The sequence below is a fragment of the Primulina huaijiensis genome, chromosome 2 (assembly GCF_012295235.1).
Source record: "Primulina huaijiensis isolate GDHJ02 chromosome 2, ASM1229523v2, whole genome shotgun sequence".
NCBI classification, from domain to species: Eukaryota; Viridiplantae; Streptophyta; class Magnoliopsida; order Lamiales; family Gesneriaceae; genus Primulina; species Primulina huaijiensis.
Genome location: NC_133307.1, coordinates 23258534 through 23275407, shown reverse-complemented (window position 1 = coordinate 23275407; position 16874 = coordinate 23258534). Strand labels below are relative to the sequence as shown.

Sequence of the window (16874 nt, the reverse complement as noted above, 5' to 3'; positions counted from 1 at the left end):
CTCAATACGGGCTACAGGAGCAAAGGTCTCATCAAAATCAACCCCCTCAACCTGTGTGTACCCTTGAGCAACCAACCTTGCTTTGTTTCGAATGATGTTTCCCGACTCATCAGTTTTATTCTTAAAAATCCATTTTGTACCAATTATGTTACCATGGTCAGGAGGTGGAACCAAGTTCCACACATCATTTCGAAAAAATTGTTCAAGCTCATCATGCATTGCATTAATCCAAAATTCATCTTTTAAAGCTTTATCTACATTTTTAGGTTCAAGTTGAGATACAAAGCATGAAAATCTAACCTGTGAGTACATGGTACTCATGCACACTAGTCCAACCATTTTTCGATAGTCAACTTTGTCTTTCTTCCGGGTTTGAATTCTTCATGCATCCCTCCAATAATTTGAGATGATGGATGGTTCTTTTGGATTTTGCTTGGAATACACGATCCATCATCCACTGCCTCATCATCGCTGTGAGCATCTTCTTGTAATTCGGTGACTTCAGTGTCATATGTTGTGCCAGATGTTGCAACATCTGGGGCAACATCTGTATTTTCCAGTGGTATTTGATTTTCCAGAAGGTCTTCAACATCATCTTCAACAGTTTTCTTCTTGAGATCTGCACAATCATCAAAAACAACATTAATAGATTCCATAATAGTTCTAGTTCTCAAGTTCAACATACGATAAGCACGACTATTAGTGGCATATCCCAAAAATAAACACTTATCACTTTTTGAATCAAACTTGGTAAGTTGATCCCTGTCATTCAAAGTGTAACACACACAGCCAAAAACATGAAAATATTTAAGATTAGGCTTTCTTCCCATGATTATTTCATAAGAAGTCATGATTAATCCACTTCTTAAATAGACCCTATTCGAAATATGGCATGCAGTATTAAGGGCTTCTGCCCAAAAACGCTTTGAGATATTCTTTGAAACTAGCATCACCCTTGCCATTTCTTGCAAAGTTCTGTTCTTACGTTCGGCAATGCCATTTTGTTGTGGTGTTTTTGGTGCTGAAAATACGTGTGAAATACCTTTGCTGCTACAGAAAGATGAAAATGAAGTGTTTTCAAAGTCTTTACCGTGATCAGTTCTGATCTTTCTTACCTTCAAATTGTGGAAGTTGGTGATTCTTTTGATCATATTTTTTAATACATCGAAAGTATCTGATTTTTCTCTAATAAAACTAACCCATGAAAAACGTGAGAAATCATCAACACACACAAATGAATATTTCTTCCCTCCGAGGCTTTCAACTTCCAGAGGGCCCGTAAGGTCCATATGTAGTAACTCCAGACAGCGTGTTGTCCTAGATGTTGGCAACACTGGATGTGACACGCGAGTCTGTTTACCTTTTTGACAATCTCCGCACACATATGGTATTCCAGATGAAAGATTAGGCATACCTCTTACTGCATTGTACTTACTCAAGTTCTTCAGGGTTTTGAAATTTGCATGACCGAGTTTTTGATGCCATAGGTCAAGTTCGGTGATTTGCACATGTTTGCATAAAGGTTCTTCACTTATTTGGTAGCAATTGTCTGAATACCTTGCACCTGTCATAATACATATGTTAGCTTCATCAAAAACTTCACACTTATGTTTATCAAACTTAACAAGCAAATTATCATCACACAATTGACTTGTGCTAATTAGGTTCGAATTTAATCCTTCAACATGAAGGATATTGTGGAGCTTTGGTAGTCCTTCAACATTCAATGTTCTCTTTCCAACAATCCTTCCTTTAGCTCCCCCTCCATAGGTTACTCTACCACATCTTGATAATCAGTGAGATGTTCTCATGATCCTGTCATATGGCGTGAGCTTCCACTATCAAAGTACCAATGACCTGCAGTGTTAGTTCTCAATGAAGTATAGACAACATTACAGTGAGTTTTTATCTTTGGTACCCAAATTTGTCTTACTGTAGGTTGGTGGTAGGAGGTGTTGCGGGAAATGTTGGACAACATTAGGGGCAACATCTGACTTGACTTTCGATTCATGCAGTCATCCAAGAGCTTAAAACAATAAGGCCTGATATGATCATGCTTAAAGCAGTAATGACATACATACCTGCGTTTTCTCTTCTTAGGGATAGGTGCTGTAAGTTGTCTTTTCGGTGGAGAGCTTTCGGTTGAAGATGTAGTTTGTGATGGTGTGGACGTTTCAGTTTTTCCTTTCACAAACACTGTAGATTTTGAAGATTCACCAATTTCAAACACACTATCTTTGAAACCTAGACCTTTCTTGTCTTCTCTTCCCATCAAAAGTATGGAATCAAGCTTGGATGTGCTTGAATTAAACTTGGATAAAGTTTCAGTAGCCTTCTGAAGTTCATCCTTGGTCTTGCCTAGTTCCACATCCTTTTTGCAAAGAATAACTTCAAGTTTGGCTACCACAGCTTTTAGATCAGTGTTTTCCTTCATAAGCGTAGAATTTAGCTTGTTTTTTTTGGTCCAATCTTCAAATAGCTCTTCATATAGCTTTTGTACACTCTCAAGAGTTATTTCTTCATCATCAGCTTCTACCACATCATCCGCACTTGAGTTTCCAGAAGTTGTAGATTTGAAGCAAACTGATTTTTCACAGATGTTGCGCCCAGGTGTGGCAACACCTAGGGCAACACCTAAAGGATTTACTTGCATCCAGCGTCTTTCAGTCAATAATGCAGTCAAAAAGGTATGATTTTCTTCCTCAGTAGCTTTCTCCTCTGCATCAGATTCTTCATCGCTTAGAGAAACATTGTAGCTTTTATTTTTTCGCAATCTGTTGGCACATTCATTGGCATAGTGACCGAAGCCTTTGCATTCCCTACACTGCACTGAATCATACCTTTTTGAATTGTATTGTCCCTTGCCTTCATCCCTAGGCTGAAATTGTTGCTTGGCAGGGAGCATTTGTGGCCTTTCAGGTGCAGGAAGACTTGGAAATTTTGAGGATTGTCCAGCTTTCTTATCTCTTATTCTCTTCAAGTAATCCCCGAATTTCTTTGTGATAAAGGAGATAGAGTCCTCACAAAGATCTGATTCATTAACTTCCTGAGATATTTGAAGGAGATCATCATAAGAGTCATTCGAAACTTGGAATGCAATTGTCTTCCCTTTATCTTTCTTCTGCATATCCATGTTCATCTCGAAAGTGCGGAGTGAGCTAATAAGTTCTTCCAAAGCCATCAGAGAAGTGTCATTGGCCTCGTCTATTGCACAGATTTTTATGTTAAATCTTTCAGGTAGAGAGCGAAGGATCTTGTTGACTAAACGCTCATTTGAGATAGGATCTCCAAGACTGAACGCCTCATTAGCAATTTCCCGAAGGCGACGATCATAATCTAGTATATTTTCAGATTCTTCCATTCTCATCATCTCGAATTTGGAAGTGAGCATCCTCAATCTGGTTCACCGCACACTTTCAGAACCTTCACAGTGTCTTTTGAGGATATCTCATGCACTTTTAGCAGACGTACAGTTTGTGATCAGGCTGAACATGTTCATGTCAACCGACGTGAATATAGCATTTAAGGCCTTTGAGTTGTAATTCGAGTTTTGCACCTCATCAGCAGTCCAGTCAGTTTCAGGTTTCATCGGGCTGTCTCCATCTTCGTCTTCCTTCTTGGGTGGAGTCCATCCATTGATGACACGTTGCCATGCACGTTCATCTATGGATTTTATGTAGTACCTTATTTTTACCTTCCATAAACCGTAGTTAGTTCCATCGAGGACCGGTGGTCGAAGTACAGCATTGGCAAGTGATGTGTCCATTTGAGTATATCTGTTAAACAAGACAAAAACCAGAATCAGCACTTAGTATATCAAGAGTAGGCTCTGATACCACTTGTTAGGAATTATTTTGTTCAACAGATACTAGAAGTAATAAAAATATCAGAATAGAATGTAAAATCGTGAATTTGTGTTTTGTCAGAATTAAATGTTGTGTCAGATGTTACAACATCTCGGACAACATTTACATGCAGCGGAAACTTTTTATAACACAAATTGACTTGAAATAAATCGATGGACAAACTTAAATATGCACAAGTATAAATACTTGTGCGGTATAAATACTTGTGCGGTGCCTTATGGCAAAAATTAATCACTAGAAAACCAAATCGTTAACACAAAAAACCTACCACTAGTGATTAAGACTAAAATCAATTTCCTCAACAAGTTGAGAAAACAAATGCTTTCTAAAATAGCCAACAATAATAAAACTAAAACAAGAAAGCAAAAACGTAAGCCCAAAAGCAAAATCAACGAAACACGATCTTCAGTCAACTTCGTTACGGATGTTGTCTGAAGATGTTCCCGACATTCAAGGCAACACTCGAGANCTTCCACGAAAAACAACTCACGAAAATCTCTCCCAGAGTTTATCTCCACAAGGAAACCTACAAGATATGGTAAACAAGAATTCTATTAAGAATAAGATATCATATCATACAAATTATTATCATAAATACCATATCTAGAAAATCTTTATAATATCTAAAAAGGTAGAACCCAATATTCCACATAATCTCATCAATAGAAAATTAAATTTAAGGAAGAAATTATATCACAATAAAATCTTAACATAATTATCTAGAAAAGTAAAACCATAATTAAATATTAAATATCATATCAACAAAGAAGAATATATTAAAGAAATTATTTAAGATAAAAAATCATATCAATTAAATAAAGAAAATATATTTCCCTTTCAACATGTATTACAATAAATTTTAAAATGTACATAATTCAAGTCTGGTTGGATGGTACGACATAATAACCATGACCTTTTTCTATGCAATGGTTTTAGGTTTGCCAACAACACATATGCTAAGTTTGGTGACGGGAACAATCCACAAACAATTCATACAGAAAGCTAAAAAGACTTTTGAGGAGTTCCATTTGGAAATTCTTGACATTTTCAAGTAATTTTTTTTACAATAAACTTTTTTTTTCAATGAATCAGCGGTAATATCAATTATCAAATATTAATGTTAAAGCCCTTTAAATTTTCAAATATTTTTTGAAATTTTGGTGGCAAGGCCTTGAATGCCTTTCAGCATTGTGACTGCAGCATTGCCAGGCAAACATTACGACTTGACCAGACGAAGTTGAGGTCCATCTCTCCCCCCTGATCTCTATGTTTCTGTACACAACGCTCAGTCCAAGCTATGCTTGAACTTGGATTTTACTGAAGTTGAGCCGAGCTCGAGTACCTTCTACTCAGACTCAAGCATCCATCAAACCGAGCAATGATTATCTATTTTTTAATGCTTAGTTTATTTACTATTCTCTTTAATTCTTTAAGAAATTGCATATCTAAATAACCAACATTTGTGTTAGTTACCCTTGTTCTATATGGATAGAAACTCCACCTGTTCAAACGCAGGCATGTTATGATGAATGGAAAGGAGCAGCAAACAAGTCAGAAAAGGGATTTTTCATCAAATTTATGAAGAATGTGAATATCAGCAAGTTAAACGACTCCACACTCGTAGGTGGACTTTTAACGCCAAGAAAGCAGGGGAGAGCCTCCCTCAGCTCAAACCGATCAAGGCAATACCTGATGTCATCTTTGTGCTTTCAGCCACATCACCGCTTGTTTCCGTCATGTTATCCAGGAAGATGTTTCTTGGTAAAATGGGTGACATGAAATAAATAGCTTTTCGCACTCTTCTCACGATCTGTGACAACACTTGCAGAAAATTGGAGCTCCGATACTTGCAGAAACATAACTGATTTAAATGGAAATCCATTCCAAGTGATCCGCGTGGCACATATTCACAGAACATGAATAAAATCTAGGAAAGAAGGGTAGTACAGATTATAAATATCAACAATATTAAAAAATTATTGGGCACTTTACATTATAAAATTATGTTGAAGAAAACTATACACTATTATCATACTTCTTAAAATGATGGTGACTAAAGTGTTCTATATAAACACAAGGATGCTGCATTTGTTCTCTATTTAGCTTTAAATCTGATACCATCCTCAAATTTCATGCGCAAATAGTCATTTTTCATGCAAGTTGCGTAGCTTCCGATTTCTACTTCGTTCCATCCTCGAAACTACCCACGATTTCATATTCCCGCACATCGGATCATTACAGTAAAATAACTAAGAAACACAACAGCTCAATCACACACAACATCGGAATAAAACCCTATGGTCCTCCTCGTGCAATCTTGAATGCTCAATAACTCAACATCAAAAACTTCGAACTGTTTGGAGCTAAAGAAAGTGGAAGGCCCCACCTGTTAATGTTTTCCTCATCAGTAATATAAATGTTAATGTATGAAGAAAAAATGAATGGTTTCGGCTTTTTGCTAACAAGAACTTGTTCCAAGTATGATATTAGTAGCTACTAGTGTTGGTACTCACTGGTGGTCCTAGTTCTGGAGGAACGATCAGTCTTCGTTTACCCCCAGGCTTCATGTCCTGTATTCCTTCCTCAAATCCTGTACAAAAATTTGCCAACACCTTGGTTATGTCATCATAATATGGAGCCAGAGACGCAGCATATTCCTGTTATTGAGCTTCACGGAGCTGGGGTGATTCCGAGAATACCAGGGAGGGGATGAGATGGGAGGGGTAGGCGCTCAACATGATTTAGAGGGAAAAGATAAATTTTTAGAAAAACTACAATGAAGTTTTTAAATTCTTTTGCCCTGAGCAGAGAGAAAGTCATTCATGTACTATTGGTTCAGTTCCACCCCTGATGAACAATATATTCAATGGCTCACACTGCTCATGCGCACATGAGTGCAGCATTAGATAAACATTGATAAGTATGTTCTAAAACTTAATTATAACTTTCTCATGTTTTGTTACCTGGAATTAAGGCCTTAGTACCCAGTCGAACTTTTGCAGGCGAACCTTGTAAGTAGGTACTATCTATACGCCGGCCAGATTCATTGTAACCAATGTAATGAAAAGTCACCTTTCAAAAAAAAATGGAAATTACATCAAGATCCTCTTGTTAGAGGATATACTTCTGTAAAATGGAGATTAAAAAAACAAGCTATTGCAGAGAAGCTGACAGTATTCAAGACAACACCTATTGGTAGTATCGATTAAACTAATCTTGGATAAGGTTATTTCAACAAATAGCTGGAGTAATACAACTTAATATAAATATAAATATAAATAAATGGATCTAATTCTAAGCAATTAACTGGACTCATGATTCTCATTTTATCTAATCAATTATCGATTTCAGAAAAGCAACAAAAGGCATTCCCAAGCGAAACGAAGGCAAACCTGTTGGCCAGCCTTTGGACAATCACCTTTACCAACTTCAACGTCCCGAAAAATGAGACCTGAATCTCGCTTAACATAATCATCTGATGTCACCACTCTCACCGTAAAGCCTGAATTTACGGTAGTGATATGGTTAAATGAATAAAACTCAAAAGGGGAAAGAGGAGTCAATGAGACAAGCAAGAATAAACCTTCTCTAACAAAATTAGGGAACTCATCGGGTACACCGTTCTCTTTCTGTATCCGCCTGTTCTGCTCTAAAAGGCGCCTCTCATCATATGGGTTTTGTTTCTTTGTCTTTCCACAAGACGGCAGCGCAGGAAATATACCGGAACCGACCAAGAGAACAAGGAGAAGCCTCCGCTTAGTATTCTCCTCAAATTTGAACGAGCTTTTAGCCTGTTCTCTAGCCATGTAGAGTTGACATAAGCAAGCAACCATGGCAAATGAAGCATATTAATAATAGAGAAATATGGTTGCACTTGCGTAATCTGAAAATTGTTATTACCTGTTTCCCTGTAGATTATGGCGAGAACAAGGAACCGACAAGAGTCTCTTCTGAATGGAAAATGATCCGAGTGCTGGATAGATGGAAAAAGTAATGCCTGAATATTTAATAACACTGGATTTGACAAATGAGGGGCATATAAATGAAGTTCACGGAGAAATGGAAAAACAAAGAATTGGAAATTGATGGTCGCATTATTCTTTCATCAGTAGTCCAAGGAATTCCAGCAAGAGGATGTGAAAATTGAATTTTCAGAAAAGTAACAAAAAAATTTCAACTATTTTCACATTCTAGCTCGTTGTGTCGACCACTCTCCAGAGGCAGTACCAGCTACAAAATTTCACGTATTTGCATAATTTTTTGGTGTGAGATTTAGAGTTTTATGTTATTCTAACACCACTGTTTCTCATATATTTCAAGTGCCGCCGTTATCAGGATATCAGCAACCAACAAATCTTCAAATTTGAACAATGAGAGAAATTCTGTGCATTCGGTTTCAGAGCTTTACTATTTGCCAGCAAAAACCACAGGAAAATAACTCAAATTCACTTTGATTCATAAGATATAAAGAGTGACATCCTTACACAAATTTGATACACGGTCGAATAATAACTATACAACAACTCTCAAACGGCAACAAAATTCCTTGCATAAATCCCAAAATTCCCACTTAAGCCATAGAAAACAAAGATAGACTTACACGAGAGATAGCTCCCAGAGGAAAGAATGGGAAATGAGAGGAAAAGCATGATCTTTCTATTTTTTCCTCACAAAATTTCAATATTTTGCAAGTGCAGCTTGAGCTTTATCCTTTTCAACATAAATGGACTCCCATTTATACCCTTATCTTTCTTCCAGTATTTGACTCTTTTTTTTTTCTCAGAAAGTTTTAGAATGCAATTTTAGTGCAAAATTTATTCAGGACTTCGGTGTAAAAAAACCAGAAATTTTTACTACATATGTTTCATTTGCTGGTTTATTGATGCTTAATGTCTCAAAATAAATATTTATGTGCCAGTTGTAAGAATTTAATGAAAATGTACTCTTTGATACAGTTTAGTTTGATGGCTGAGATAGTCAAAGTAGATATCTTTTGGTATAACTTTATATTTTTCAAAATAATGACCAATTATTATTTAAAATTACTTAATTTTTTTTTTACTAGATAGATTAAGTTTAGAAGATTAGGCGTGGATGACAGTCATTGTTGTTCTTTTGCAAATTCATTCACTTTCGTTTTTCCCCCTCAATCACCTTGAATAACATCTATTTTATGTTTGAAGTGAAATTTATTTTATCTTTGTCTTGAATTATTTCCGTTTTTCCCGATTAATTAATCTGTCGACAGATCTTACACATACTTTAATTCTTGCAAATTACTAATTTGATACATGTTATATATTTTTCCCATAAATATTTATGTATCACATTTTATGTGATTTTTGAATAATATATAATAAATAATTAAAAATTCAGAAATAAGACTGGTAAAGTGACGAAGATTTAACAATACTCAGTTTAGCAAGAAAATTTGAAAAGGACATTACCCATTCACCAAACCATTGGACACTTGCCAAATCCAGTTATGAATATTTTACTAAACTTGTAAAGGAGTGAAACAGAAACTCGACCAAAAGGGACAAAATGGAGTAATTTAAATGATTTTGTAAGGCCAAATTTGCATTTTAAAAGAAAATGCATATAAATTTATGCCCCTTTTGCTCCCTATCGGATCCGTAGGCAACCGCAGACGAAAATACACAAAATGGGAAAGAAGAACTGTTTTATTCGCTTGAGAAAAAAGGAAGGTAAGGGCACAAAAACTTTGCCTCAATAAACATGTACATCAATTCCCATACTACCTATCTGACTGCTCCCCACCGAGCTTCCCATTTTCTTTCTCGTTACCTTTTGCTCCGAGTGGGTACGAAGCCACAGGCATGAAAGCCTTGCTATTGCTGCCTGACTAGCAAAATGTACTCTACAGGCGAGGTTCGCCTCAGCCATCATGTTCCGTCCCCCTATATTAGTGTCACGATTTTCTTCGTATCCATCAAGGTCCGATTCATCAACTACCACAATCGAACCATAGTCAAGATCTTCAAGGTCCACATTTAAAGGGAAAATTAAACTTCTACTTTGTGAATTATCCGTGCAGGTTTTGACTTCCCGCTTCTTGAGTCTGATATAATAATCTAGAACCGCCTGGATTTTGTCATAGTCAAATGACAGCCATTATTCAAAGAATAAGTTTTAAAATAAACAAGACAGTAAAAACAAGTCACGGGAAATTAATCACACCTGCCACTGGGAAGAGGCCAACAGAACTCTCGGCCTGATTGACCTCACATACTGAAATGCAGCATCGGGGGTCATCTTCTTGTGTTTGACCTATATTAATGCCATAAAATTTGAACCAAGAATCTCAAATAGAAAGTCTCAAGTGTGCTTATTTACACAGATAAAGTCTCAAGTGTGCTTATTTACACACATACCAGGTAACAGAGAACAATTGTAGTGCTACGGCCACGGCCAGCCTTGCAGTGAACATAAGTAATTTTGTCACGAAGTGTATTGCCTGAAAGAAAATAAAAAATTAACATGACACTATTAAGGTAATAAAGTCAAGTTATAAATACCATTTAAATATATGTAAAAAACATATAATAATTTATGAGGTAGGAACGAATTTTACTGTGAATGAATTCTACTGCTTGGCAAATATCCCCATACACAGGAGCAAACAGATAATCTCTTGTAGGTATGACTAAGTGCTCAATGTTATAATCCTACAATAAAGGCAAATATTGATCAGGTAAAATTAATAAACAACCGAGTATCTCAAGTTTTCTCGTACATGGAGTTGGTTAACAAATATGACCCAATGTGTAAAAATTGAGCGGCATTTGCAAGCCATGACATGTAAAGTATGTAGGAATTAAATAATATATCAATGTTTCGTGATTAAGAAAGCTGTGAGGTGTCCATGAAAAGTGTAACAAAAGTTTCAAACAATAAGCTTGAAGACATACATGATACAGGGAAATTGGAACTAAAGTTTCATATGGTTCGTTCAAGGTAACCACACCACCAACACCAAGAGCTTTCAGGCGCGGAACATCACTGGGAAATGGTACAGCACCTAGCAAAATAAACTAGTGAAACAAAAGCAGCTTTAGAAATTTGATAATAATAAGAACAAAGGGAGGCGTCAAGAAACAATTATTAGAGGTAATCATGTCCATGTGAGTACTGCAAAATGCCAGTCAGTGACCATGCAAAAAAATTTCCAACGAGAGAATTGAAGAGACGTAGAAGGATCAGCAAGAAATATCCCCAAGTTATACATTCAAGACATAGAAATCGCAACCAACGAGAAAGATCTCACCAGGGGTGGTCCTAGAATATCAAGTTCATGGGGGATCTAATGCATATGGAAGGGGTAACACATGAAAAATTGCAGATATCATAATTTCATACAAAAAAAAAATTTCATGTACCCAGTACAATGCATGTGCTCATCCATGCTAAGGAAATTTGGTATGCATCACCGGAAAAAATACTAAAACTTTACTAAATTTGACCCCCAATTAAATGTATTCCTTTTTCTCATCCTTTTGATTAAGTTGGCTATCGCCAAAAATAAAATATACTGAGATTTTGACTTAAAAAGGGAATCGGAAACAGTCAAAGCTACACTAGAAAGCAAACTATATCATTAGACCATATGCACCTTCAATAACAATAGTCCACCAATAAAATTACAATCTGTGTTGCGAATATCAACTATCAAAGTCAAATCTAAGGCATGAACTAGAATAATAATCAGCAATAAAAAATGTGCAAATTTTAAACAAGAGATTGTAACTCATGTAGCCAAAATAAGCAAGAAACATTGAAACAATGTGTCGTAAATTTTATGTCTACCTCGTCGACCATATCCCACCACCGAAACTCGGACTGAATCTTATTTCTAACAACATTGTACAGCAACGTGGGATAGAAAAGAGCACGAGCCCCAGCTCCAACCAACGCTCGTTTCGCATCCCAAACAACAATAGCCCCTTCAGCAACACCACTGTAGACTTGCTGCTCCCCATTCTCACAACCTTCCTCACTCAGTTCCTCAATATACATTTCTCAAATCCAATAAACAGATCACCAACTGAAAATTGAACTAAATTTTGAAAAGCCCTATCTAGAAACGTCAAATTAATTATAAGAAGCGAAAGACCAATTCAAAATCAACACAACCCTCCCTGATTACCAAACCAAGATTCGATCTTTCCACCAAATGATAAATTTCAAAAGTTGCCCACAGACAAAACTTTCTAAAAAAAACCCTCAAAATGAAAAAAAAAATAAATAAATAAATCAAGAACACCGCAAATAAAATAAAGTCCCACCTTTTCACATCAAACAACAACAAACTCTACTATTTCTCATTATTGTACAGAAAACCCGTAAATTCCAAGAAAAGAGAAGGAAATTAAAATCAAGAATCAACAACTTCTTGATCATGATTGAAGTTTCAACTCAATTCCCACCAAAAGGGATGTGAAAAATGATACGCTTAAAAATCAAGGAAAGGAATCTATTCGGAAGAATCTGAAACGCCAAGGGAACCTTTGAGGAGTTGTTGGGTGTAGTTTTCTTGCACAAAATCAAGAAATCTTGGAGAGAGCTCTCTGTGCCTTTCTTTTCTGACAAATAAACATTGCTCGAAACGGAATTAACATTTTATCCTATCTCGATAATGAAATAAACAGTGCGTATTTCTTTTTTCGGTAATTATAGTGCATATTTATTTATGGGAAACGTTAGTTTTTCTGTAAAATCTCCATTAATTTCGGATCTGCAATATAATAATGAGGATTAAAAGTTGGTGGAAAATGTATAGCATTTTTCGGAAATATTTAATTTCAATATTTATATTTTTACTATTAAAAAACTTTCGATGGTGAAGTATTTTAACTTAACAATTTTCATTAGTAAATTTTAAAAGTCGTCAAAAATAATTTTCAGATATATTTATGATTAAAAAATACAGCAGACACTAATTTCACATATTTTTCAAAATTGGGAACTAAAAGCTTTAGCTTAAAATATTATTATGAAAAAAGATAGTTGAGATAAAGATGAGATCACATTTATAACTTAAATTTATTTATTTTGTTATATTTTTAAACTTGTTTCGTCTCATTTATATAATCTACGTACTCTTTTCGTTCGTCTCAAATATATAGCACATAATCCACACTTAATAAATCATTTTACTAATATAGTACTATTTAATGTATATTTTTTTCTAAAAATAAATTAATCATTATAAATTAGGTTTTTTTATTACAAAATGAACGTATGAATTTTCAAACATAAATTAAGGAGACTAACAGAAAAGGCTATGGCATTTTAGAGAACAGTGAATAATTTTGATTTTAAAAAAAATAATTGGAATAATTTTAATTCGTGTCAATGGGAGATCTTGAATTATATCCACAAACTTCATGTTAGGTTTTACTTTATGTTGGGGATGGTTTAGCCTTTATAAATAAATATAATTAAACATAATTCAAACATATTTATTTAAATTATCGGTACGACAATTGAGTTGGTTGGTCTGCTTAATATTGTTCTTTATTTCCACCTTTTTGGAATATAAACTCTAATTTAGTTTTGTTCTTTTAACAATAATTGAGGGTTTGAAATCTTCCATATTTTGGGATCAACTCTAATTTGGTTTGAAATATGGGATCGACTCTAATTTGGTTTGAAAAAAGTCACGGACCAGACAAGAGAGGATAAATTATCAAGCAAGCTCGATTACATGTTAGATTCGATCAAGAATCGAATATAAAATACAATAAATAAATGTAGTTGTTCGTAAAATAAATTTTATAAATATCATCGTAACATAATTAACAATGTTAGGCACAATATGTAGAGTATCAAAATAAAACAAAATAAATAGATAATAAGTTTCTCTTTGAATTGACGAACATCACACTCTGTATGTCAAAACTGCACCAAAATATAGGCAAACAAAGTATCAACAAACAAATTTATTTTAATGTAAAATAAAGTAGTATTCCTACTAGCAACATAAATATAAATTGACAAAATAAATTTGTAACGAAATAATGAAACAAACAAACTAGTGTCTGTAATAAGTACAGTTTCTTTAAAACATATATGCATCATCCACGAGGTGCTTGAGGATCAATATTTATAGACATCTGTTCTCATGATACAACGGTTGAACCAGTAGCAAATTAAGCACAAATTCACTACTCTGGCCAACTCAAATCGTACATTCAATTTATCATCAAAATTTAACGGAGACCAAATGAAAAGCTAGATAATACCCGAGTGAGGCCTTGAATATGTTTCTAAAATATATATATGGATTTAGGAAATAGACACATTATTTATAAGCTAAAAAATGCACATAAAAAATCATGCAAGATTAATTAACTCAATTAATCTTACAATTAACTCAAGAATATGAAGAGCCAAAAGTTTTCAATTAACTCAAAAATATAGAAAGTCAAAAGACACTCTCACAATCATGAATCATGACTAACTCGAAAATGTTGAGAACAAAAAACACTCTTACATTCATGAGTCATACTTTTCATTCGAAACTTAAATTTAATTCAAATTCCAACATTTGCTCGATAAAATTCTTCATATAATATAATTATATTCCAATTTATATATATATTTAATATAAAACATGTTGGGGAATTACACCCCCGAAGCGATGCCAACCACGATGATAATATAGTACACAAAAATACGGCATAAAATAATCAACAAGAACACAAAGATTTACGTGGTTCACCCAATATAGGCTACGTCCACGGAGCACTGCAACTTTTATAACTGGAAGAAATATTACAACAAGTGTATACACCAATACACTCAATATTTCTCACACACCCAACCCGAGTATACCGAGAAAATAATTTCTCTAACTCACACAAAGAGAATTTCCGCACTCAAGAAAAAAATACACTCTTTTTTTCTATGCACTCTCTTTTTATCAAAGCTAAAAAGCTTTTGATTTTGGGATACTAAAAGCAAACAAGGAAGGCTCAATTTATAACAAAATTCTTAAGCCAACTTCGAAAAAATCACGATGTGAGATTTGTTATTTTTAATATTTTAATTAATGTGGGCCCCATCCACATTTATTAAAATCTCACCTAACAATTCTCCCACTTGAAGACTTGATTTCAATCACGCCTTCACATCATCATTGCAGCAGCTCATATATCCTCATTTATTCTTAAGTCCAACTGAAGTTGAACACAACTTCAGTTTGTCAATGGTTACCGTCTTCGTGAGCATATCGGCTGGATCTTTACTTCCAAGAATCTTCTCCAGCATCAAGACTCCATCTTCCAGCACTGATCTGATGAAATGGTACCTAACCTGTATATGCGTTGTCCTAGCATGATAAACAGGATTTTTTGCTAAATGAATAGCACTCTGACTGTCACAGTATAATGTGCTATCTTCAAGCTTCTGACCCAATTCCTCCAGAAAGGATTTCAACCATATCATTTCCTTGCTAGCTTCTGTAACTGCAACATACTCAGCCTCAGTAGTCGAAAGCGCAACAATCTTTTGCAGCTTAGACACCCAGCTTACAACTGTACCACCTAATGTGAACACATATCCATTAGTACTTTTCCTGCCATCCAGTCACCACCCATATCGGCATCGACAAAACCCTGTAAGCCAAATTTTGATCTCCTGAAGCATAAAGAACAACTAGCAGTACCTTTCAAATACCTGAGAATCCACTTAATTGCTTCCCAGTGTTGCTTTCCTGGATTACTCATAAACCTGCTCACAACTCTCACTGCATGTGCTATGTCTGGTCTTGTGCACACCATTGCATACATGAGGCTTCCGACAGCAGAAGCATAAGGAACCTTATTCATATAAGCCTGCTCCTGCTCCGTCGATGGTGATTGTGCTTTGGTTAGTTTGAAATGACTAGCCAAAGAAGTACTCACAGATTTAGCTTCATCCATATTAAATCTGCTAACCACATTTTTCACGTACTCTTCTTGAGATAACTTCAAGAATCCATTCACTCGGTCTCTGAAGATCCTCATTCCAAAGATTTGCTTTGCAGCACCCAAATCTTTCATGGCAAATTCTTTTGATAAATCTTTCTTGAGTTTATCAATTTCTTCCAGACAAGCTCCATCTATCAGCATATCATCTACATATAGCAGTAGTATGATATAAGAACCGTCAAACTTTTTCACATAACAGCAGTGATCAGCTTGACACCTTAGGAATCCATTTTCACTCATGAATTCATCAAACTTCTTGTACCACTGTCTTCGAGCTTGTTTGAGACCGTACAAGCTCTTCTGAAGTTTGCACATCATTCTCTCTTTTCCCCGTATTTCAAAGTCCTATGGCTGCTTCATATAAATTTTTTCATCTAGATCACCGTGAAAAAACGCAGTCTTTACATCCAACTGCTCCAAATGTAAGTCTTCCTTCGCCACTGGTCCAAGTACAGTCCTGATAGTGATTAATTTAACCACCGGAGAGAAAATCTCGGTGTAATCAATTCCTTCCCGTTGTTGGAAGCCTTTTACACCAAGTCTTGCCTTGTACCGCTTGCTACCATCATGCTCTTCTTTTAACCGGTACACCCACTTGTTATGTAACGCCTTTTTGCCTTGCGGAAGTTCTGTCAACTCCCACGTCTGATTGGATAACAGTGAATTCATCTCATCTTCCATGGCCAACTCCCACTTGGTTGAATCATCATTTTGCATTGCCTCTTCATAGGTCTCCGGTTCACCTTTGTCTGTCAGCAAAATATAGTGGAGTGCAGGGGAGTATCTCTCAGGTGGTCTAATGGTTCTCAAAGATCTCCTGAGTTCAATCACCGGAGTTTGTGGGTCATCATCTTGTGCAGTTTCTTCTTCATCTTCCTGGTTACTGGTTTTCGATTCATTCACAGGAATGTTTGTCAATGGCATTTCATCAGTCTTCTTGACTTCAGGACATTCATCTCGAGCTCCAATGTCTGACTTGTCCTTGTACAGAAGTTTCTCATTAAAGATTACATCC

General features: G+C 35.4%; 2 protein-coding genes across 2 annotated transcripts; both read right to left on the bottom strand.

The window, feature by feature from the left end:
• Positions 1-5823: 5823 nt before the first annotated feature.
• On the bottom strand, positions 5824-8622 carry LOC140970655 (peptidyl-prolyl cis-trans isomerase FKBP20-2, chloroplastic). Its single transcript, XM_073432469.1, has 7 exons — positions 8467-8622; positions 7767-7839; positions 7450-7664; positions 7259-7368; positions 6830-6938; positions 6380-6456; positions 5824-6252 (listed from the first exon to the last, which is right to left on the bottom strand). The coding sequence occupies exons 1-7, from the start codon at positions 8513-8515 to the stop codon at positions 6133-6135; spliced, it is 753 nt and encodes a 250-aa protein (XP_073288570.1). The 5' UTR covers positions 8516-8622; the 3' UTR covers positions 5824-6132.
• A 696-nt stretch (positions 8623-9318) lies between these two features.
• Positions 9319-12524, bottom strand: LOC140970654 (phosphatidylglycerophosphate phosphatase PTPMT2-like). Its single transcript, XM_073432468.1, has 6 exons — positions 11694-12524; positions 10799-10921; positions 10462-10555; positions 10262-10344; positions 10068-10157; positions 9319-9971 (listed from the first exon to the last, which is right to left on the bottom strand). The coding sequence occupies exons 1-6, from the start codon at positions 11901-11903 to the stop codon at positions 9597-9599; spliced, it is 975 nt and encodes a 324-aa protein (XP_073288569.1). The 5' UTR covers positions 11904-12524; the 3' UTR covers positions 9319-9596.
• Between the last annotated feature and the right edge of the window lie 4350 nt (positions 12525-16874).